A 22,040-nucleotide genomic window follows, 5' to 3' on the forward strand; every position below is an offset into this window, starting at 1 on the left:
TTAAATGATGTATTGCTTATTCACTTAAGGTGTATTGCCTGTTGCAAGATTAGTTTTGGAATTTATAAGTTATAACACTCTTTTTCCAAACATACTCCTTTAGATTTCGGTGTTCCATTGACACTTCTCTTATAATTATAGGCAGCAAGAGACCCCTCCACCACAGCCCAAGCCAACTGTGCCCCAGACCTCTGATGCCCCTCTGGGTGGCAGCCGCTCCTGGGCCAACAGCAAACAGCCTGGGCAGCTGGATGGTAAGCCTTTTCTTCGGTAAAGCATTTCATTGTTGTTAGTATTCTCAAAATACTACTCTGTGAACTGTAAATCCTTATCTAAGCAAATTTTAGTAGCAGAATTATCAAAATTATGAATTTTAAACTGCTAAAGCCAAGTGCTTCAATGTATGTGCAGGAGCTCCTCGAATGAGCAGTCAGTTCCATCAGGAGTTTCCGAGTCTGCAGGCGGCGGGTGAGGTGGATAAATCAGGCGATCAGGAAGATGAACCCTATGGACCGGGCCCCAGCCTTAGGCCTCAGAGTAATTGTCCTTCCCATTCACTCACAAGCTTTGTGTAACATCCCTGATACAACTGTTCGAAATATTCAACAATTTCTTAATGATAAAAAAAATATTTTCATGTTCACTCCCTTACTCTGGTCTTTAATGCCTATTGCCAACCAGATGTGGGTAGCTGGCGAGAAGGTGGAGGCAGGAACTTAAACGTTGCTCCCAGCCCCTCAGAGACTGACAGTAAGCCCTCTGAGGAGTCGGGCATGGGTAGAGGCACACCATCTCCCTCTGGGGACTCTGATGAGGCAGGAAAACCCTCTGCTGGTGAGGGCAGAGAAAAGAGGGATGCCAGGGACAGGCTCCCACCTACTGCCCCTCAGCATAAACTCAACGGTGGTCAGCAACCACCGGGAGGGATGTCATCACAGTTCCATGCTGCCCAGTTCAGGAGCATGATGCCGCCATATGTGAGTGATTGTTATTTAACCATTGTTTATCATTTCTTCTACCTCCTGAAATGTGGCATGCTGCTATATATTTTTCTGGCTGGTACTGATTTTGTGAAGTGCATTTGGCAGTGCTATTTTAATGTGTGCATCTTTTCAGATGTTTAATGCTTACCCTCGAGGGCCCTTTCCTCCTGTACAAGGCAGCTTTAGATACCCTGGACCACCGGAGATGTCTAAGTAAGTGGTCCCATAAGGTCTGAAACTAAACTTAACTTGCTTTAGATGGAAAAGTTGAAAGTGGAAGCAGTTGAAAGACAATTTCTATTAAACAAGACAATTTGGTATTTTGGGATACTTCCAGGACATTAGGAGCTTTGTAAATTCTCGCTTTCTCACGTTTTTCTCTCTTCTCCACTTAGGGGTCCACGGTCTGGAAGACCCGCACAACCTCCATCTCAGCCATGGCATCAGGATCCAGACAGGCCATCAATTGTTAGTGCCACTGAATTAAAGGAGCTAGACAATCTGGACACTGATGCTGATGAGGGTTGGGCAGGTGAGAGTGACCATTGGATAGTGTTTTTTTGTTGTTGTTTTTTTTTTCATAGTTTGCGGTAGAGTTAGGTGGGGATGTACAGTGCAACAGTAGAAATGTCTCAGTTGTTAGAGGTTGCTATACCATTTATATCTTCGGCTTGACACAAAACGGGAATCATTGAATTCAGAATTCAGCTTCTTTAAATGTGGCTCATCCAGTCAGAATTCATAGTCAATACCTGTTGTCAGTTTTTAACTCGTAATGCAAAGCATCCATTTTTGCAACAATGTCGTTACTTCATGTTATGAGTGGTCTTACATTTGGAAGGTCATGGGTGCGTACCAGAAGAGAAGTGCAAAATAATCAAATTAAAGGATTATCAAGTTTTTAATTCCCAGGCTTATTAGGTATTGCCACATTTTATTTCATATTTAAATCATTAACCACTTTTGGTCTTATTTAGGTGCCCAGATGGAAGTTGACTATACTGAGAAACTGAACTTTAGTGATGATGAGGAGAACCATTCAGCTAAGGAGAAAGGCGATGGCTGGTAAGCACTCATCTTTGTAAAAAATAATAATTGCAGAACATATTTGGCCATAGTGAAAATTGGTCCTATAAAACTTTCTTGCAAAAACACAGGGAGTGGATGACTAAAGTTGATCGTATGCGAACAAGAAAAATTGATGTCCAGGAGGGATGGAAAGAAGGAGCAGAGGAGAGGAGTGATGGCAAGAGTTCATGGGTGGAAAGTGGAGATCCCAGGGCTCCCTCCCCTGGCAATCTTGTCCATTATAGCAAGATGGACCAACAGGTATGGCGTGCACTGGGACAGTAGTCTCGGATTTGACAAAGTTAGCTGAAAACGTATTTCTTTTTTTTTAGCTGCTTAGTTTTTTTGTCTATAATAAATAAAATAAAAAATGTATTGTGCAGGGACAAACGGTTGGACGTTCTGTGGGAAGTGGCGGCCCACGTGTTACAAAGCTGCCCACTTCAGCACCCCCTGCTGGTGAGGAGGAAACGGAAGCATGGCGACAGAAACGGAAGAAGCAGTCAGAGCTCTCGGAAGCAGTAGAGCGTGCTCGCAGACGGCGTGAGGAGGAGGAACGGCGCATGGAAGAACAGAGACTTGCTGCCTGCAAAGAGAAACTCAAACAACTGGAGGAGAAACGTCGACCTTCAACTACAGAAACTTCTAAACCAACTACGCAAGCTCACGATGACCACCAGGAAGTGACTGAAACTGTGCCTAAACAACCTGCTGAAACTCCACCCCCTCAGCCTGCACCACCTCCCCCTGCACAGCAACCCTGCCTTCCCATGCCAAACCATCAAAGGACAGAGCCCACTGTGGAGGAGGTGCCACAATTTCTTACTCGGCAACCTAGCCCTCCTATTCATAGGACTGCCCCAGAACCCCAAAGCAAGGTTGATTCTGCTGTAAGTGAGGAGGTGCATAGACAAGTGGATAGACAACCAACGAGAGACTACTTCAGTGCTGAGGAGCCCAGAGGTAAATAGATTGAAAGCATCATGTGCGGTTGTGATTTTGCTGGTACAGTTCACCATCAGGATAAAAGCAGTGCATCCTCATTGATATTTAATTAGCAGTTTTGGATGCTCCCATCACTGTTATTACACCGAGTGCATTTCGCATAGAGGTTTGTCTCCAAAAATGTACCTCTCTTCATGTATAGCAATACAAATTGCGGTGTATAAATTCAAATGGCTTTCTATTTCAGTGAAGCTTTAGTTGTAAATCTAAAGAATCAAATGGTTTAATGTACAATGTGAAAATAAGACCAGCCAGGGTAGGGTGTAAAATCTTGTTTGAACCAAAGCAAGTGTGACAAGAACCTTAATTGTGCTCACCTGATTTGATGCATACAATAAATTGGGATGGACTTTTCCTTTTAGCGTAGCTCAAAAATAGCGCATGGCGCATGGCACTAGCAACGCCAAGGTCATTGGTTCAATTCCCTGTCGCTTGGGATAAAATCTTCTGCCTGATGTGTAATTATTCTTATACAGTGTGCTAGTTTTAGATTTAAAATTGTCCATTTTTTTTTTTTTCAGTTGAAGAGCCTCAGTTGTCTTTGTCCAGACTGGATCATTCTGTTAATGAAGATACACCACTTCCATCTCAACTGGAAAATGAGGGGGAGACAGGGACTGCTGTTCGCCCTTCTGTCACCTCTGGATACTCAAAACAGTTCCAGAAGTCTTTGCCACCCAGGTTCCTTAGACAACAGGTGCTCACACACTGTCCTAGCTTTGTTTGTTGCCTGCATCCTTTAAAGCATCAATTTTAGTTTGAACCCTGTAAACGATTAAAATGTATAGTTTGTTCAGGTCACCTGTCAGATATTATTTGACAACTGAAGTTCTTTGTAGTAATTCCTGCTTTAATGTAGTAAAAAAAAAATCCTCTTAAATTCTTTAGGAACAGCTTAAACAACAACAGTGGCAGCAGCAACAGCAGCAGCAGCAAGGTGGAGGGGGTCCGGTCTCTCCCTCAGGGGGTTCTGTTCCCCCTCAGCACAGATCCCTATACCAACCTCTTGGCCCCCACCACCAACACCTAGCCTCAATGGGCTTTGACCCACGCTGGCTAATGATGCAATCTTATATGGATCCTCGTATGATGTCTGGACGGCCACCAATAGACATGCCTCCTATGCACCCCGGTATTTCTTGCAAACTGAAATTGTTTCCTTTCCTAGTAACTAGGTAACAAACCCAATCACTGGAAACTATTAAAATATACAGTAACAAATTTTCTCGTTCATCTTATGCTCTTTCACTTCCTCGTTTTTCTTTTAAAACACGTCTCCAGTTTTAGTATTGTGAAAAAACATTATTTCGGACAATTTTTGTTTTGGAGCAATTGTTTTGTTGCATTCTATATCTGCAGTCGTAGTAACTTTATTTTTCATCATCAGGGAGAATGCCTAAACAGCTGGTACGACGAGAGCCCGCAGACAACAGCAGCTCTGGATCAGACACTTTTGATCATCTGACCCGACCAATCAGAGAACATGGAGTTCCCAGTGAGCCTCGAATGGTTTGGGGTTCTGACCCATATCCCCCAACAGAGCCCCTGCCTTCCTCTGCCACTGCTAAAGGACGAGAAGATGGCAAGGAGCCAAGGTGAGAGACTGCAGTGTTTAAGAACAAAAATATAGTTATACGATTTCCCCCACTGTTAGAAATAACCTGTTGATCAAGTGCTAAGATGTTTTTCTGTTGTTTTCCTCGTCCCCTCTTAGATTGGATGCTGGTCTGGAGCTGGATAGAGGTCTATCAGGTGTCTACCCTCAGGAGCATAGCCCACTGGAGCCCCGGGGCAAAAGTGACTTCTTTAGGGATTCATCTGAAACCTTATCTGCTTTTAGTCGTATTACTGAAGAGGTACCAGGTCTCTTACAGAATGACAGAACACCAGTCATCCCCTCCTTTGAACCTGAGGAGGTTAACCTCTCCGGTGCAGATGAGGTTGAAGCCATTGGACAGGCTGTATTGAAACGGAGTATCTCTCAAGGCTCCAGTCACTCTTTGAAACTGGAAGAGCCCAGATTTGAAGGACTTATCATAGCACAGAAAACCCTGGACCTTCCTGATACTGTGGAAAGAACTGAGGACAAGTCCAGAAAGGAGCCTTTTGGTCAAGGGTCTGTGAACAACAGCCGTTCCACTCCTCCTGTGTCTAATGATGGTATGCACAAAACTGAAAAGCTTATTTTACCTGCGCCCAGCAAGCAGAAGTCAGAAATGCGCTGGGGATCCCGTGGATCTGGATCGGGGAGAAGAGAGGGTCCCGGAGGGGAGCGGCCAGTCAGGAGATCTGGACCTATTAAGAAACCTGTACTACGAGACATGAAGGAAGAGAGGGAACAGAGAAGAGAGAAAGAAGAGCAGCGAGGTGAACGATCCAAAAAAGAGGGCGCTACTTACAAAGGTGTTCCTTCAGCTGCTGTAGAAGCAGGACTGAAAGAAGGACTGAAGCCATCTGGTGATGGGAAGAAAGTAGTGGTAGAACCTGAAGTGGGAGTAGCGACTGGTGGAGCAAAATCCAGAGATCTTCAGACAACGGTAGTTTCTACAGTCTCAACTGCTCCTGAGGAAAAGTCAGACATGCCTCCAACTAATGACAAACGTCCTGAACCCAAACTACCATCTCGCAAAGAGTCCAACCTCCCTCCCAGATCTTATCGCAGAGACGAGAGGGAGCGAGAGAGAGAACGTGACCGAGAGAGGGACAGAGAAGCAGAAAGAGAGAAGGACTGGCCATCTGATTATAAAGGCCGCGGTCGAGGAGAGTACTATTCCCGTGGCCGGAGTTACAGAGGCAGCTATGGTGGGAGGGGCCGAGGTAGCCGTGGTCGGAGTCGAGGGGACTACCCATACAGAGAGCCACGATCACGCTCAGACTTGCCATTAAGTGCCACGGGGACTGCTGGGTTCCGCTGCCGGGAAGAGAGTGAAACCCGTAGTGAGAGCTCAGATTTCGAAGTCTTGCCCAAGCGCAGACGCAGACGAGGCTCGGACACAGATTCTGAAAGTGAAGGTAGAGAATCTGCCAGTGACACCGGAGCATCAGATCGCGAGCCCAGCGCCAAACCAAGCAGACCGATTCGTCGCGAGCTGACGGAATCACGATCATCTAAATCTGCCTCCGGATTTGCAGCTGGACCTATTTTGGAAAAACCTGTGTCTCGGGATGAGGATGGGCGACCTAAACCAGGTTTTCTGTTAAAGGGTGAGGCCGCACGCCGGGGAAAGGGTGGTTTGCACAGCAGGCGAGGTGGTGGCAGGGAACGAGGTGGCCACAGATCTGCTCCTTTCCGTCGGGCTGCTGTCAAAGAGGGCTCACAGTGGCCCTCGAAGCCCATGGAGACATTTCGACCAGAGGAAGCTGAGACCTCACGCACTGATAGCACACCCTCCGAACGACGTCACGCCAAGTATGATAACAAGAAGATCGGAGAGGGTGGACAAAGCATGAGGGAGAGGCCCCGGAGACCAAGGGCAGCCCGTCCACCCAGACAGGACAAGCCCCCACGATTTCGGAGGCTTAAAGAACGTGAAGCAGCAGTTTTTGCTGGTGAAACTACTCCTGGAATGCCAGTACCTACGTCTGTCTCCCCGACACGGTCTAAAGCTCCTGGAACTCTGGTCACTTTGCCCGAGAGAGTGGTTGATGCCACTACAGCACCTTCTTTCACTCCTGATGTGACTTCGCCTGAACTTCCTGTCACAGAAACGGTTGTTCCTGAAATGGGAGCCACTACTGTAGTTGCTGCTGGCAGCAAATCACCAGACTTGTCCAATCAGAACTCTTCTGACCAGGCTAACGAGGAGTGGGAGACTGCCTCTGAGAGTAGTGACTTCAATGAACGGAGAGAGCGAGAGGACAAGAAGCAACTTGAAGCGGCCATGACCGCCACCACTTCCTCCTCCTCTGTGCCCACACCGATCTCTGGGGGACAAAGCAAATCACCCACAGAAAGTGTGGCAATCCCAAAACGGGAGTTAGCCTCAGCAGCCAAGAGGAGCTTCTCCAGCCAGCGGCCTGTCGATCGACCGAACCGCCGGGGAAATAGTGGGCCTAAAACAGGTCGAGGCTACCCTGGGGGCAAGAGCGAGAGAAGGGGAGGATCTGGAGCCAAATCGGGACGCAGGGGGTGAGTCCTGAACTGTGTTGTCCCAGGAAGTAGAGATTCTGAGTTTTAATATAGCAGTTTATAGGTGAAAAATCTATCTGTTATGCTTTAAAGCAATCACCAGTATTACTTTGCTTATACTTCAAATTCAATCCTGGACGGCCACTGTGCGTTAGTTTAGCACCAACCCTAAATTAAACATCTGAACCAGCTAATTAAGTCTTCAGTATTACATGAAACATCCAGGCAAGGTGTGATGAGGCTAGTTTGTAGGGCTGTAACGATACACCAAACCCACGATTTGGTTCGTATCATGATTTTTGACCCACGATTCGATACAAACCTCGATTCTTTTTTTTTGGGGGGGGCGGGGGCAATAGTACTCAATCCTTCCTCCACCTTAGCCTTTGTTTTCTCCAGAAGTTTTGGTAGCACGTTTTGAGAGAGATGCGCCCTGCTTGGTAATGCATAACGGGGCTTGAGCACACTAAGTAAATACTTGAACCCCTCGTTTTCAACAACCGTAAAGAGGCGCAAATGCTGATGCGGTGGTGCTCATGTAACATGTAAGGGTGGCGCTGCCATTAAAGCACCTAAAAGCTGTCACAAAGAACCGGTAAAAGTAATGATTATGAATGTCAAATATAGCAAAGAGACATTTTAATTGCAAAGATGAAGTTGACGATGCTGACTCGCGATCTTCGCATGTAGTGAACGCGCCAGAGAGAAATGCACATTTCGGATTACATAAGCAGAGAGCAGTCTGTTTTCTTTCGTTTTGAATTGTTCTGTTTAAAAGTAGACATCTCAAGCTTTCTATAGATATATTTCTCAGGTCTGTGAGGCAAGTAGGCTACCTTATACGCGGAGTTTCGGTTCGAGACGAGCTCCAGTTCACGCGCCGGCGCCTCCGTGTCGTGATTATCTATTGTCTGTTATATTTACTTATTTATTAAATCCAGGCATTGATTACACATTGATTAAAATTAAGATACAATTAATACAAAACAAAATTCACTTTAAAGAAAGGCTTTGTGCTTTCTGTTTGAGGTCTCTGTGAAAGTCTTTTAGTGCTGCTTTCAGAACGCTCACGTACGTAACATTGTTTTTTTTCCTCATAATGCGAACACGAAAAATAAAATGAATATTTTATGTTCTGTGGAGAGCCAACCCTTCTTCATCCGCAAAGATGGGTCATGGCTCACCACTTTGTAGCAAATTTCATGAGAATTGTCAAACAATTCAAATGTCACAATTCTCAATGCAAGTTTGCAAAGTATTTAGATCTTTCACCAAGTACCATACGTATTGTGATGAGATTCAGGGGAATCCAGAGAAATCTCAGTCTGTGTAGTGCAAGGCAGGAGATCTCCGTTGAATGTGTGTGACCTTCGAGGCCTCAGTTGGCGTTGCACGAGAAACTGTCATGCTTCTGTTAAATACAGCCACATGGGCTCGGGAGTTCTTTGGAAAACCGTTGTCACTTAACACAAGGGCTGCACAATACTGGAAAAATATGATCGTTTAAGCTTGTTTTTGGATAAAAGTTGAGAAGGCAGAATCGCGACACACCCCTTCCAACTCCCAGAGTTATCCTTCCCATCTAGATCCAATGCTACCACATCTTTAAATACTATTAGTATTATTTGAAGTTAACATTATAAAATACGTAGACCTACACCACAAAACTAGTTGAGGATAAATTCTTTAAAATTGGGCAATTCCAGTGTTATGGATGTGACATTTGCAGTCAAAACTTGAAATATAAATTCTCAGAAAATGCATATAATACCAATATATTGAAACGTCTGTTTATATATCCATATTCCCTAGAATATTAGAAAAATATCAGTCTACACATGCGTTTTATATTTAATATGAGGGAAATATACATGCGTTACAGACGTGACAATCTTTAACTTTTAGGTGGCAAATAATTTTTAGCTATTCTTTACTTTTTAGTAAAACTTTTTGGTTTGCGCAGTGTAATTCTCAGAATTATTCAAATATTTGCCACCTAAAAGTTAAAGATTTATCACGTCTGTAACGCATGTATATTTCCCTCATATTAAATATGTGTAGACTGATATTTTTCTAATGTCTGGACTCCTTTATTAAGGGAATATGGATATATAAACAGACGTTTCAATATATTGGTATTAAATGAATTTTCTGAGAATTTATATTTCAAGTTTTGACTGCAAATGTCATGTCCATAACACTGGAATTGCCCAATTTTAAAGAATTTATCCTCAACTAGTTTTGTAGTGTAGGTCTACGTATTTTATAATGTTAACTTCAAATAATACTAATAGTATTTAAAGATGTGGTAGCATTGGATCTGGACGGGAAGGAAAACTCTGGGAGTTGGAAGGGGTGTCGCGATTCTGCCTTCTCACACCGTGACACAGGTTCGTGGATCTGAGTGTCACGATTTCGGTTTCATATCGCATAACGTTACAGCCCTACTAGTTTGAGCTAAACTCTACAAGATGTTGGCACTCCATAAGCAGGATTGGACACCCCTGCCTAAAGTTAAGAATTGCTTTTCAGAACAAACTCATGCAGCACTATCTTAAAATTAAGCAACTGAATATATGGTCCGAGTATACTTCAGCCTTTCATGGCTTCCTGATTTATTAAAGCATTATTGGAAACATATTATTTGAATCTGCCTTGCTCTGTTTTTTCTGATGAGCTAATATTTTCTCTCTATTCCCTGCAGTGCTGCTGCTCAGAATGCAGAGGCCTCTCAGGCTGGTACAGGTCAAAAGGCTGGGAAAGATCAAGCACCCAGCCGCCGGAAAGAGGAAGCAAAACAAGCTGTCAAAAAACCCAAAGAGAAAGAAAATGCTTTGTCTCAGTTCGATCTCAACAATTATGCCAGTGAGTATTCAAGACTTTTGTCTATATTGCAGTAGTTGCACCCAGTAGAAACCTTTTTTTCATAGTAATTAATAGACAATTTTTAGTGATTCTAACCCTTGGATTTTAGCTAGCTGATTCGCTCCAAGCAAGAAGTTTTAATATTACAACCCCAAATCCAGAAAAGTTGGAACATTTTGTAAAATGCAATAAAATCTAAAATCTTGTCATTTGTTAATTCTTTTTAACCTTTATTTAACCGACAAAGGTACAAAGAAAAGATTTTCAGTTTTCACTGACCAACTTAAGTTTATTTCGCAAATAAAATTTTTTATTGATTGTGATGGCTGTAACGCACACTCAAAGTTGGGACAGCGGCATGTTTTCCTCCGTCACCTTTCCTTTTGATTACACTTTTTTTTGATGTTTGGGAATTGAGGATACTAACTGCAAGTGGAATTTTTGCCCAATCTCGACTGATACATGACAGCTTCTAAACAGTCTGGTCATCATTATCTGATTCTCCTTTTTATGATGAGACAGATCTGGACTGCAGGCAGTCAAGCACATCCCTTCTATGGTGTGTAGAGTGTCTAGAAACCACTTTTTAGCATGTGAAGAATTAGGCCTCGCATTGTCTTGCTTCCCAGAAAAGATGTCATCTTGATGGCGGTATGCGTCTCTGTGCCACCACATCAATGGTACCTTCGCACATATGCAAGTCACCCATAACTTTTGCACTGATGCACCCCGATACCATGACAGATTTTTGCTTCTGCACCTGTCACTGATGAAATTCTGGATGGTCCTTTTCGTCTCTGAGCACTCCGAAACTTTTTTCCAAAAACAAGCTTAAACAATCATATTTTTCCAGTATTGTGCAGCCCTTGTGTTAAGTGACAACGGTTTTCCAAAGAACTCCTGAGCCCATGTGGCTGTATTTAACAGAAGCATGGCAGTTTCTCGTGCCAACTGAGGCCTCGAAGGTCACACACATTCAACGGAGATCTCCTGCCTTACCCTACACAGACTGAGATTTCTCTGGATTCCCCTGAATCTTATCACAATACGTATGGTAGTTGGTGAAAGATCTAAATACTTTGCAAACTTGCATTGAGAATTGTGATATTTGAATTGTTTGACAATTCTTATGAAATTTGCCACAAAGTGGTGAGCCATGACCCATCTTTGCTTGCAAAGACAGTCTTTGGTGGATGCCCCTTTTATACCCAAACACGATCTAACCTATTACCAGTTTGCCTGCTAATTGCGAACTCTTTTAAAACAGTTTAACTTGGATATTCTATTGTCTTTTCACTTTTATTCTGTGTCGGTCCCAACTTTTTTGTAGTGTGTTGCAGCCATCAAAATCAATATTTGTTTATATTTACAAAATACAATTAATTTGGTCAGTGGAAACATTGGAATATTTATTTTAATTTTTTTGTCAGTTAAATAAATAAAACATTTACAAATCTCATTCCTCAAGTCCTCATTATTTTATATACATTTTACAAAATGTCCCAACTTTTCTGGATTTGGAGTTGTTATATTAAGTTGTTTGAAACTCATTTGTTCTCTTTTCTCTTCCACAGGTGTAGTGATCATTGATGACCACCCAGAAGTCACAACGCTGGAGGACCCTCAGTCGAACACTACCGATGATGGGTTCACAGAGGTTGTTTCACGGAAACAGCAGAAACGTTTGCAGGATGAGGAACGAAGGAAGAAAGAAGAGCAGACTACACAGGTGTGGAAAGAAAAGGAACTCAATCATTTATTATTTTATTAATTTAGTATTGTCAGTTAGCATTCATGTATTGCATGCATTGAACCATGGCAGTTGGTGCAATGCCAAAATGTTATCTGATATCTTCTATGTCTGTCTAAATGCTTTGCAGAACTGGAGTAAAAAGGGCTCTGGAGAGAAGGGCAGGGGAGGTGGCGGTTCTAAACTTCCTCCACGGTTTGCCAAAAAACAACAGCAACAGCAGCAAGGAATGGCAGCAGGGCAGCAGCAGCAACCATCAGCCCCAGCTCCACAGCCCCAGTCTGTCCTGCAGCAGCCTCAACCACAGCTAGCTATCTCTGTGTCACAGCACAATCTGCCCACCTCTAATCAGAGCACTAGCCCGCCCCAGCCTCTTGAGGGTGCTGTTGCACCTCTGGCTCCTGCATCTGTAGACTTCTCTGCCAAGAGTCAGACGCACAACACCCTGGGTACTGAACTGTGGGAGAACAAGGTGGCTGGCTCCACTGTTCTCTCTGATGTCAAGAAACGTAAGTGTCTCAACTTAAAGCCATGTTTACTTGGCCGCATGTATTATCGCATACTGTCTTTATTAATGTTACTTGAATAGTTTCTTGAAAAACTAAGAAATAAATTAAGAGCAGGGAGTTTTTCTTCTTGACATATATTTTCTTTGATTTAATTTTAACAACAGTTCTGTATCTGATGGTTGTCCCATTTCTCTTTCTATTGTAGTTGGACCTATCAGCCCTCCCCAGCCTCCCTCTGTCAGTGCCTGGAACAAACCCCTTACTTCATTTACTGGGACTGTTACACCTGAGGTGTGAGAAGGATATTTTAATATTTGAATAATAATTAAAGGGTTGATATTGTAACCATTTCGAAATTTTTTTTTTTTTTTTTTTTTTAGGGTGTGAAAGCTGGCACAGACACTGGGGTTGAGCTGGGTATGGACAGCATCCAGTTTGGTGCCCCCTCTTCAGCAGGCAGCACTGAGAGTGATGGAGTGCCCATCCTGCTAGAGAAAACCTCTGATAATAAACTACCCGAACCCAAAGAGCAGAGACAAAAACAGCCCCGTGCTGGACCTGTCAAACCTCAGAAGGTAGTCCCTGCTTTTGTCTATAGAAGGACTGTATATACAACGTGCAACAGAATTTGCATCACATAATGCAGCAGAATTTCCAAGTGAACAAAATTTGTATGTTTGCGAGATATGTGGCACAGGGCTGTGAAATTTGCCCAAAAGGGGGACAAATTGTTGTGCTGATATGCAAAATAGAAACATTTTCATTAGTGGTCCCAGACTTTTTTGTATATACGTGAATAATGAACCTCATTTAAAAAAATCTATTTCTCTGCAGTTACCTGACATCCCTCCTCTGGAGCACAAAGAATATAAACCTGGACCCATTGGTAAAGAGCGTTCGCTCAAGAACCGCAAGGCTGCCAAAGATGTGCGTCAGTCCGATGGAGAGGGTCTGGATAAAAGTGGAACTGGAGGCAGCCGAGACCGAGACTCCAGCTCACCTACTAAAGACAACGTTCCTGAGCTGGGTGGAGACATTGAGGGCATGATCACTGCTCCATCAGCAGAATACTCCAGCAGCTCTAAGGTGCAGTATAATATCCTGCTGCCTCAATCCTTTCATTTGTACACTACCGTTAAACATTTCAGTGAGTTTTGAAAATGTAGGTTTTTCTTCAGAAAGGTTGTATTAAATTGATCATAAGTGTCAGTAAAGACATTTTATGTTAAATACTTTTCATATAATGCTGTTCTTTTGAACTTTATATTCATCAAAGAATCCTGAGAAAAATCACTTTCCACAAAAAATATCAAACGGCACAACTGTTTTTAACAGTGATGCTCAAGAACATTTCATTATCAAATATCAATATATTTTTTTTAATTGTCTATTACACAAATAAATGTAGCCCTGGTGAGCATAAGACACTTTTCCAAGCGCAAACTTTTGATTAGTAGTGTATATTTTATAGAAAAATGAATTGTAGTGTTTATTTTTCCCTGACAGTGTCCTATTTATTGTGCAGGAATCGGTGACTGATTACACAATCCCGTCGTCCTCTTTAGCGGACAACGTCCCCACTGCAGGGCCAAAGATGGAAGAGAGCCTTGTGACCCCTGTTAGTGCTTCAGTGCTGTAATCGATCTTTGTGTTTGTTTGTGTGTGTGTAGTTTTTCTGTGTGTTCTGATCCTTTTCTTGGTTGTTGGTTCAGGTGGCTCTCCCGCACCCTTTACCTATTCAGCGAAGAGAAGCCCTGCAGCAAAGCTCCAGCCTTGCCACAGTTTCTCCTGCTACTGTAGACCTCACACTCAAAGTAAGACGCGCGCTGAATGATTAATTTGCTAATCAGAATTTTATGTTTTACAAATACTGATCCTCTAATCAAAGGCAGCAATACACCACAATTTTAGGCCAGGTTTTTTTGTTTGTTATAGTTTCACCATAGTCATAAATCATCATAAAACATACTCTACACAAGTATGTGAAGGCAGATGCAACCAAAAGCGTCTTGTAAAACTGCTTCTCTGTTGTTTTTCTGCAGATGGAATCAGCACGTAAGGCTTGGGAGAACTCACCTAGTCTGGGGGAAAAGAGCTCTCCTGTCACCTCCTCTGCTTCCCCCATCACCAGTGGAGGAGGAGCAGGCAGTGCCTCCTTCAACTCCTTCTCCAGTGCTTCAGTGCCTCAGATACCTGTGGCCTCTGTCACCCCCAGCACCTCACTGTCTGGTAGGAGTTTACACTTTATGCTTTGACCCTTTCATGGGGTGTGCTGGTCAAAGCGTTTTAAACAGACATTGGTAGAATTTTAATATCGGTCCTCTGTTACACAGGATCCGCGACCTACACAACATCCTCTCTAAGCACGAAGAGCACATCAGCCTCTGACCCTCCCAACATCTGTAAGGTGAAGCCCCAGCAGCTGCAGAGTTCAGTAATGTCCAGCACAAACTTTTCCCAACTGGGCTGTGCGCCTTCTCTGTTACCGCAGCAACAGACCCCACAGGTGTTCGTATCCCAGTCTGCAGCAGGTACTTTTATTTATAGACCATAACACCCTGATGCAGCCAATATAAATAATTGTTTTTTTTGTTATTCATTTTGAATATTGTCTTTTGAATGATGTTCATTTGATTTATTACACTATTGTTCAAAAGTTTGGGGTTGGTAAGACTTTTAAATGAAGTCTCTTATGCTCAGAGGCTGCATTCATTTGATTAGAAATGCTGTAAAAATGTAATATTAGGAAATATCATTAGAATTGCAAACCTTTAAAAAAATATATAATTTATTTCTGTGATGCAAAGCTGAATTTTCAGCATCATTAGTCCAGTCTTCAGAGTCACATGATCCTTTAGAAATCATTCTAAAATGCTGATTTGATGCTCAAGAAACATTTATTTTTTATTATTAATGTTGAAAATAGTTTTGCTGCTTAATATTTTTGTGGAAACCGTGATACTTTTTTCTTCAGGATTCTTTGTTGAATAGAAAGTTAAAAAGAACAGCATTTATTTTAAATAGAAAATGTTTATAACATTTTAAATGTCTTTACTGTCACTTTTGATTAAATGCATCCTTGCTGAAAAGTATTAATTTCTTTACTTACTGACCCCAGACTTCTGAACGATAATATGTATTTAACCATTTCTAATTGATATGGCATTTCTATATTTTATATCTTCATCTGCATGCAAGTCGTTTGAATGAGTGATCATCTCTTGTTTCTAATCGTGTAGGTACTGCAGCTCAAATCCCGGCCTTCTACATGGACACAAGCCACTTGTTCAGTGCGCCCCACCCTCGCTTGGCTCCTCCCACTTTAGCCCAACAGCAAGGCTATCAGCCTGGACTTTCACAGGTATCACCCACCACCAGTGTCTTCTCCAGCAGGATCAGCCTGTCAAGTCTGGAATGTTTCCATTAGTCCTATTTTCCTGAAGTTATTGAGGTTGGTTTGACACCCTGTAATGATTTGTTCCTTATAGCCCACAGCGGTGCAGCAGATCCCCATCCCCATCTACGCTCCTCTTCAGGGGCAGCATCAGCATCAGCATCAGCATCAGCATCAGCACCAACACCAACACCAACACCAACACCAACATCAGCATCAGCACCAGGCCCAGCTGAGCCTCAACACTGGACCTCCGGTGTCTCAACAGCAAGATCTCTTCAGCTCCTCCTTACAAACCTACAGGTACTCCAGACTGCTTTTAACTCTGCAGCATCCAACAATTTTATATGTAATATATTATATTTCAATATATTTATTGTGTGCTCTCTTCCTTTCACAGATCTCAGCAGGCATTCATGCAGAACAGCCTCTCCCAGACATCTGCCATGATGCTGTCTGGGACACCACTGCATAGTTACCCTGGAGTGCAGCCCCCAGATTTGGGCAAGCCTCAGTCCAGCCTGGCCTTTCAACAGACCTCAAACACCCAACACATCCCAATCCTGTTTGAACCCCAACTGAATCAGCCCTCTGGCATGGGAGGATCACAGCTGATAGACACACACCTACTGCAGGTCAGAATTTAATTTTGGCTGCTTGTGGCCAATTATACTTTCCTCCTTCCCACTTTTTCAGTCTGCCATGACCTTGATCTAAACTCTGCTGTTTTTTGTGTGTGTTTGATCTGCAGCGTCAGGGAATGAGTCAGCACTCAAACATGTACTCTGGACAAGTCCAGCAGCAGAGCAGCTACTACAGCTCAACACACAGTCCCAGCTCTGCCCTACAGCAGGTGACCGTTCCTGTGCCAGGTTCACAGTTGTCTTTGCCCAACTTCGGCTCTGGTGGTGGTCAGCCGCTCTTGGCTTTGCCTCAGTCCCTTCCTCCGACTCCGCCCCAAGGCCCGCCTCCCAGCCTCAACCGCCAGCCCCCCAGCAATCCGCCCTACCGTGGCCTTATTGGCCAGAGTACACACAGTATGATGCAGCCTTCCAATAAGGTTTGTGCATTGCTCTATTCATTATAATTTTTTTACACTTCTGTTTATTTTTACATTTATTTTACTTCATATGTGGTTTAATTTACTTGCAATAATCAAGTTAATGGCTTTAGATCAGGGATATTTACTCATGTTTGCTGCTTGGCAAGTTTTCATTGTAGACCCCGTAGTAGATTAATTCCTGCACACTTGAAACATGCATGCTTTTTATCTGTTGTAGATGTGTGAGATGGATCTGAAGCTCTTCAGTGGTGGAATGGATATGAAGCCTGGAACTCCACCTATCAGCGCCAGAAGCACTACCCCCACATCTAGCCCTTATAGGTGTGTGTATGCATGCAAAGCCATCCAGCTTAAGGCCCAAACACACCAAACCGAAATCAAAGAATGAGTGCTACATTTACATTTATGCATTTGGCAGATGCTTTTATCCAAAGCAACTTAAATTGCATTTCTTTTTTTTGTTGTGCTGACCGAGGCCCTGTTTACATCTGGTATAAAACTGCGTTTTAGTCGATCAGATCACAAGTACATGAGGGAGACACATTCCCGTTTACACCTGGTGTTTAAATCCGTCTTTTTTGTTCACTTACAACCACTTCTGTCCTGATTTCTTTGAGGGGAAGCTCTATGGGAAGGATAAATGTATGGCCTTTTTGAGATCTTTTGATCTAATGGACGAAATAAGCTCACAGAATTGACATGAGCGCGACCGAAGACAGGATTAATTTTGGGGTGTATTTGCTGTAATGCATCACATTTCCCACAAAAATATTAAGCAGCAAAAACTTCAACATTAAGAACCAGTATTAATTGAGCACCAGTAACTGATAAAAACTGATCACTAAATCAGCATATTAAAAGTTGTTTTTTAAATTGTAATCACATTTCACAATAATACCATTTTACTGTATTTCTGATCAAATAAATGAAGCATTGAGGATATGAGACTTTTCAAAAACCTTAAATCTTAATTATTCCTTAAAAAAAAAACATAGCAGCGCTTGCTGTTTTTCCCTCTTGACTTTGTCGTTTGCTTGCTTTCGTTAGTAATGGGTTGTTTTGCTAAACTCTCCTGGCAATTCAACAGGCTCAATTGGCCGAAAAGCCACTGATGGGGTCTGATTAATGTCAATGGTGCAGAACACACCAGAGTCAAAACTAGACCAACAGACAGATGCTCAATTACAGCTCATTGGCCGACAAATAACCTTCAGCTTGGAGCGTCACAGCCTTTTTGTGTACTGGATGCATGTCTGTTATCTGTCGTAAGCATATTTTGTGTTTTCTGATAGCTTCCTTGTTTGTGTTCTCAGGGCGAGCTCCACAAGCCCCAGTAATCAGTCTAGCAAGATGAACAGCATGCTGTATCCCAAACAATTCCAGTCGGCATCTGCAGGAATGCGCATTGCCCAGCACTTCCCAGGACAGTTCAACCCACAGGTCAGCCACTACAGACACCAAGTAAGTTTTTGGGAAATCTTAATTCAATAATGTTTCTTGAGTATTAACTGTTTCTCGTCTCTATCATGCTTGCAGATGTTGTCTCAGGCCAACATGGTGTCTCCATTGGTACGTCCACCCCATGCAAATTCCTTTCCTGGAGGGGTACAGCGTTCACCCATGGGTCCACCCATGTCCCCCAACCTGAGCGGTGGTCTGATGCCCCATCCCAGACCCCAGCACCCTCCACGTGGACCTTCTGGTCCCCCGTTAGTACCCCGCGGAACACAGGCTGCCCTAAAAGCAGAACAGGACCTTAAGGTGAGCGTTGTGAATACATTTATTAATGTAAAAGTGTGATTTTTGATTTCATGATGACTTAATGGCATTGGTTCTCAACCAGGGGGCCTCACTTAAAATGATTTAAGCCCTGAGGGCATTTTTAGAGTTGTTTTTTTCTGAGTGACACACACACACACAACTACACTCATAACTCCAAAACTATAGCAAGGAGAGTCAAAAGGTAGGTATCGTTTGATAGAACATTTACATTTGGACATTCTCATGCCGAAAAACTGCTTATAAAATTCAAAAAAAATATATGATTTCTTTTATGATTTTGCATATCGTTCTTGTTTGACATGCAATGACTCGGGAAAGAAAAACGTTAGGGGGACACTTCGGGTTGAAGGGGTTGACCTCTTAAGGTCATTAACCTGGTACTGTGGTCAGCACTTTCAAAGACAAGATTGAAAAACACCAAAATTGTCCAGGGTTTTATAGTATTTTGGACACACAATATTTGCTTTTTTTTATTTGCATTTGCTTTTTTTAATTTTTTTATAAAGGGGTTTCCTTTAAAATGACACCATTTATTTATTTACTTAACTGTATGTGGGTAAGGGGAGGCTTCAAAGTTTGTCTATCACGAAAATCTAAAATAAGCTTAGGAGTTTAAGGGGTTAAAATAAAACCAATCATATCAATAACTGAAAATCAGTAATAAAAATATATTTATTTTTTCACCCCTTTTTTTCCTCCGACGCACAGGATCTTAAAAAAAAAACCTGGATATGAGGTAGCCTAATTTTATGACTCTTTAAATGACTCGTATAGATCTAGAAATAACATGTAAATTAATAAAATGGTAATATTCCATTCCATAATATTCTCAACTAATGCTGTAAACTGGTACTAGTACATTACTATATTAAAGGTTAAAATTAACATAATTACACATGACATTTTTAATATATGTAGTGCATATGTTTAGCAAAATGGTTAATAATTCTAGCTTACTATCGAGATATGGGAATTTAATTACTTTTCTGTGGTAAATTTAACATTGCTTGTTTTATTGACATCTTTCTGAGGTTGAAGCAGTGATTACATTGAGACATGAAATATTTCAGTAAGCTTATTGCGATTTATTGGATGGAATGCATGCTAAGTTTTGTTCACGCATCTACTTAAAACAGCATAGACTACTAGATCGATTCTTGGTATTTAAGAATCAATACAGGTTAATCAAAATGAGAATAGATTAAAATCAAGAAATCAATGCACTCATGTTTTATTTAATTCATGTCAAATTACGTCTTTATTGTGACATGACTTGATGGATTACGTGACTGAGATTCTATATTTTTTAGCGCCAAGTTTAAATGACATATTAAGCATGTAACAGATCTCATTTGTGCATTAATGGCTGTTATGTTAAAGTTTACTAAGGGAGGTTAGTTTATATTTATTGGTAAAACAAAACCGATACCCGATTATGAGAAAATGCTTAAAAATCAGGAAAAAAACGCTCACTACATGTGGATCCAGTCATGTGGCCTTTGCATATTGTTGTGGACAATTGGTGCCTTTGGAGTCACAAACGGTTGAGAACCACTGCTTTAGAGGTTGTATGTGAGGGCACTTTCTATATTGGCTTTAAATGTGTCTCTCTCACTCACTCTTAGGCTAAACAGAGAGCTGAGGTATTACAGTCTACCCACAAGTTCTTCTCTGAGCAGCAACAACTCAAGGCTCCAGTAAGCAAGCCCACCCGCATGGAAGGAGCAGGCAAACCCACCGACAGCATCACTTCAAATCACCAGGGGGCGCCATCCGACCGCGCAGAGTCTGACAAACCTGCTCTAGCAACAACCAAACCCATCCGGACGGGTCCGATCAAACCGCAGGCCATCAAACCAGAGGAGAGCAAGTAGCAGTTATTGCTTCAGAAAGGGCACATGGATGGAAGGATGGATTGAGAGGCCGGAGGCTTGGGAGAGGGGAGGGGGGCGACGTCCTACAGCACCTGAAAGCAGCAGAGAAGTGTAGGGAAGTAGAGTGATGGGGGGTTAATTTTACGAGGTGATGTGCATTTCTCACACTTACTGTGCCCTTTTTCCTCATCCTTTTATCAGTCCATCCATTCTCTCTGCTGTGGTTGGCATTACAGAGAAAGCGCCCCTCCATTGTGTGAACTGTACATCCCCAGTGAACAATGAAGGTAGACATCAACAAAAGTTACAGTGAGAATGCCATTTTTAATAGCAATATGATTTATTTTTCACTTTCACATTTCCGCATGTAAAGAAACACGTTTTAGGAAGGCAAATATCTCCTTTTTTTATTGAAGATGTTTTCCCCAATTTTTGTTGTTCTTGATGTTCTCGAGCAACAATGTTGAGGTTATGGCGATTAAAGATGCAATGAAATGTCTACACACACACACTTGCATATAATTATTGTGTTTGTGTGTACACCTCTCAACATTACCTGCACACTCACGATTACTTTCACTTCACTTCAACCATGTGTATTGGCCTTAACAATACATAGAACGTCATTTCAGCAGATTAGGAATTGATTACCGATGTATCTGATTAATTCATCGATTGCAGTCTCCACTGTGAGCCTTCCCTCTTGCCTTCTCAGTCAGTAGTCTACGCCTGCAAGAATTGAAGATTGTGCGTTTGCGTGTGTGCGCAAAATAACCTTGAATCTTTAGCCAAAGGTTAGGCGTCAAGAGACCTGAATCCTTTTAGATGAATATATGATTTTGACAAAGATGGCTCTGCTTGGTCAACATATAGTAGAATTCTGATGGAATATTTTCTTTTTTTGTAAACGGTTCCTCCAGACCAGGCCTATGTTTGATATGTCCTAAGCTTAAGCCCCTCCCCTTTTCTGTGAACGATGACAGATGTAGACACACCCACTTCTATAACTCCATTTCACCTTCCAGCCTCTCCACACAGCTCCCAACCATGCTGCTGACCAACTCTGACTCTCCTGACCAATCACTGCAGAGGAGGGGCGGGGTTTGGGTTGGGGTGAGTGGTCAAGCATTTTAGGTTCAATGGTAACGAGCTGCAAGTTTAGAAAGAGCAATGTTGAGTGTAAGGCAGCCAAACTCAATGGGGGGTTTGGGGCAGGAGTGATGCAAGTCTTGAAAAGGTTCCCAGATGTTTTGGACAACTCTGTTATGGTGACCACAGGCCTGAGTATACAAGGTCTTTCTCCAAACCACTCCTCTTGGGTTGCTATTGCAAAGGGGCCTACAGTTGAACAAGGGTTTCAGTATGGCCCCCCATTTCTTGTTTTAGTACATATGAGAAACTACAAACAGAAGGGGAGGAGAGGGAATTGATTTGTTTTTCTTTTCTTTTTTGATTTCTGTTTTGTTTTACTTGTACAGGGGTTAAATCGCTGTATTAAAATATGTAAGGTCTTATTTACATTCTCCTGGTTTGGTTACAGAAACTAATAAAATAATATGCTGTAAAAAATGAGCTGTGGTCATGTTTGTTTTGTGGTGCTGAATTCAGTCAAATACCT

General features: G+C 42.4%; 2 protein-coding genes across 3 annotated transcripts in view; one reads left to right on the forward strand and one right to left on the reverse strand.

The window, feature by feature from the left end:
* myoc (myocilin) overlaps nt 1-22,040 on the reverse strand; it is a 261,947-nt gene that overhangs the window by 232,788 nt on the left and 7,119 nt on the right. The gene's annotated exons all lie outside the window — the stretch shown is intronic.
* On the forward strand, nt 120-21,994 carry prrc2c (proline-rich coiled-coil 2C). Of its 2 annotated transcripts, none has more exons than XM_082146754.1 (30): nt 120-254; nt 412-537; nt 682-977; nt 1,117-1,196; nt 1,379-1,515; nt 1,961-2,048; nt 2,141-2,312; nt 2,435-3,014; nt 3,578-3,753; nt 3,945-4,188; nt 4,444-4,651; nt 4,771-7,185; nt 9,890-10,050; nt 11,625-11,779; nt 11,931-12,309; nt 12,515-12,600; nt 12,690-12,884; nt 13,144-13,395; nt 13,835-13,927; nt 14,022-14,123; nt 14,352-14,538; nt 14,643-14,840; nt 15,549-15,670; nt 15,798-16,006; nt 16,104-16,338; nt 16,455-16,763; nt 16,984-17,087; nt 18,080-18,227; nt 18,303-18,527; nt 20,174-21,994. In XM_082146754.1, exons 2-30 carry the CDS (start codon nt 423-425, stop codon nt 20,420-20,422), a joined length of 7,920 nt encoding a protein of 2,639 aa, XP_082002880.1. In that variant the 5' UTR covers nt 120-254; nt 412-422; the 3' UTR covers nt 20,423-21,994. The 2 variants fall into 2 exon arrangements, with proteins under 2 accessions (XP_082002880.1, XP_082002881.1); XM_082146755.1 differs by having other exon boundaries at nt 18,080-18,206.

The sequence above is a fragment of the Leuciscus leuciscus genome (genome assembly GCF_965113295.1).
Source record: "Leuciscus leuciscus genome assembly, chromosome: 19".
Lineage (NCBI taxonomy): Eukaryota > Metazoa > Chordata > Actinopteri > Cypriniformes > Leuciscidae > Leuciscus > Leuciscus leuciscus.

Coding starts and splice junctions, on each gene's coding strand:
- prrc2c (XM_082146754.1), top strand. CDS start 423: ATGAGCAGTCAGTTCCATCAGGAGTTTCCGAGTCTGCAGGCGGCGGGT. Junction 3,754..3,944: donor CCAGGTTCCTTAGACAACAG/GTGCTCACACAC, acceptor TAAATTCTTTAG/GAACAGCTTAAACAACAACA. Junction 7,186..9,889: donor GCCAAATCGGGACGCAGGGG/GTGAGTCCTGAA, acceptor TATTCCCTGCAG/TGCTGCTGCTCAGAATGCAG.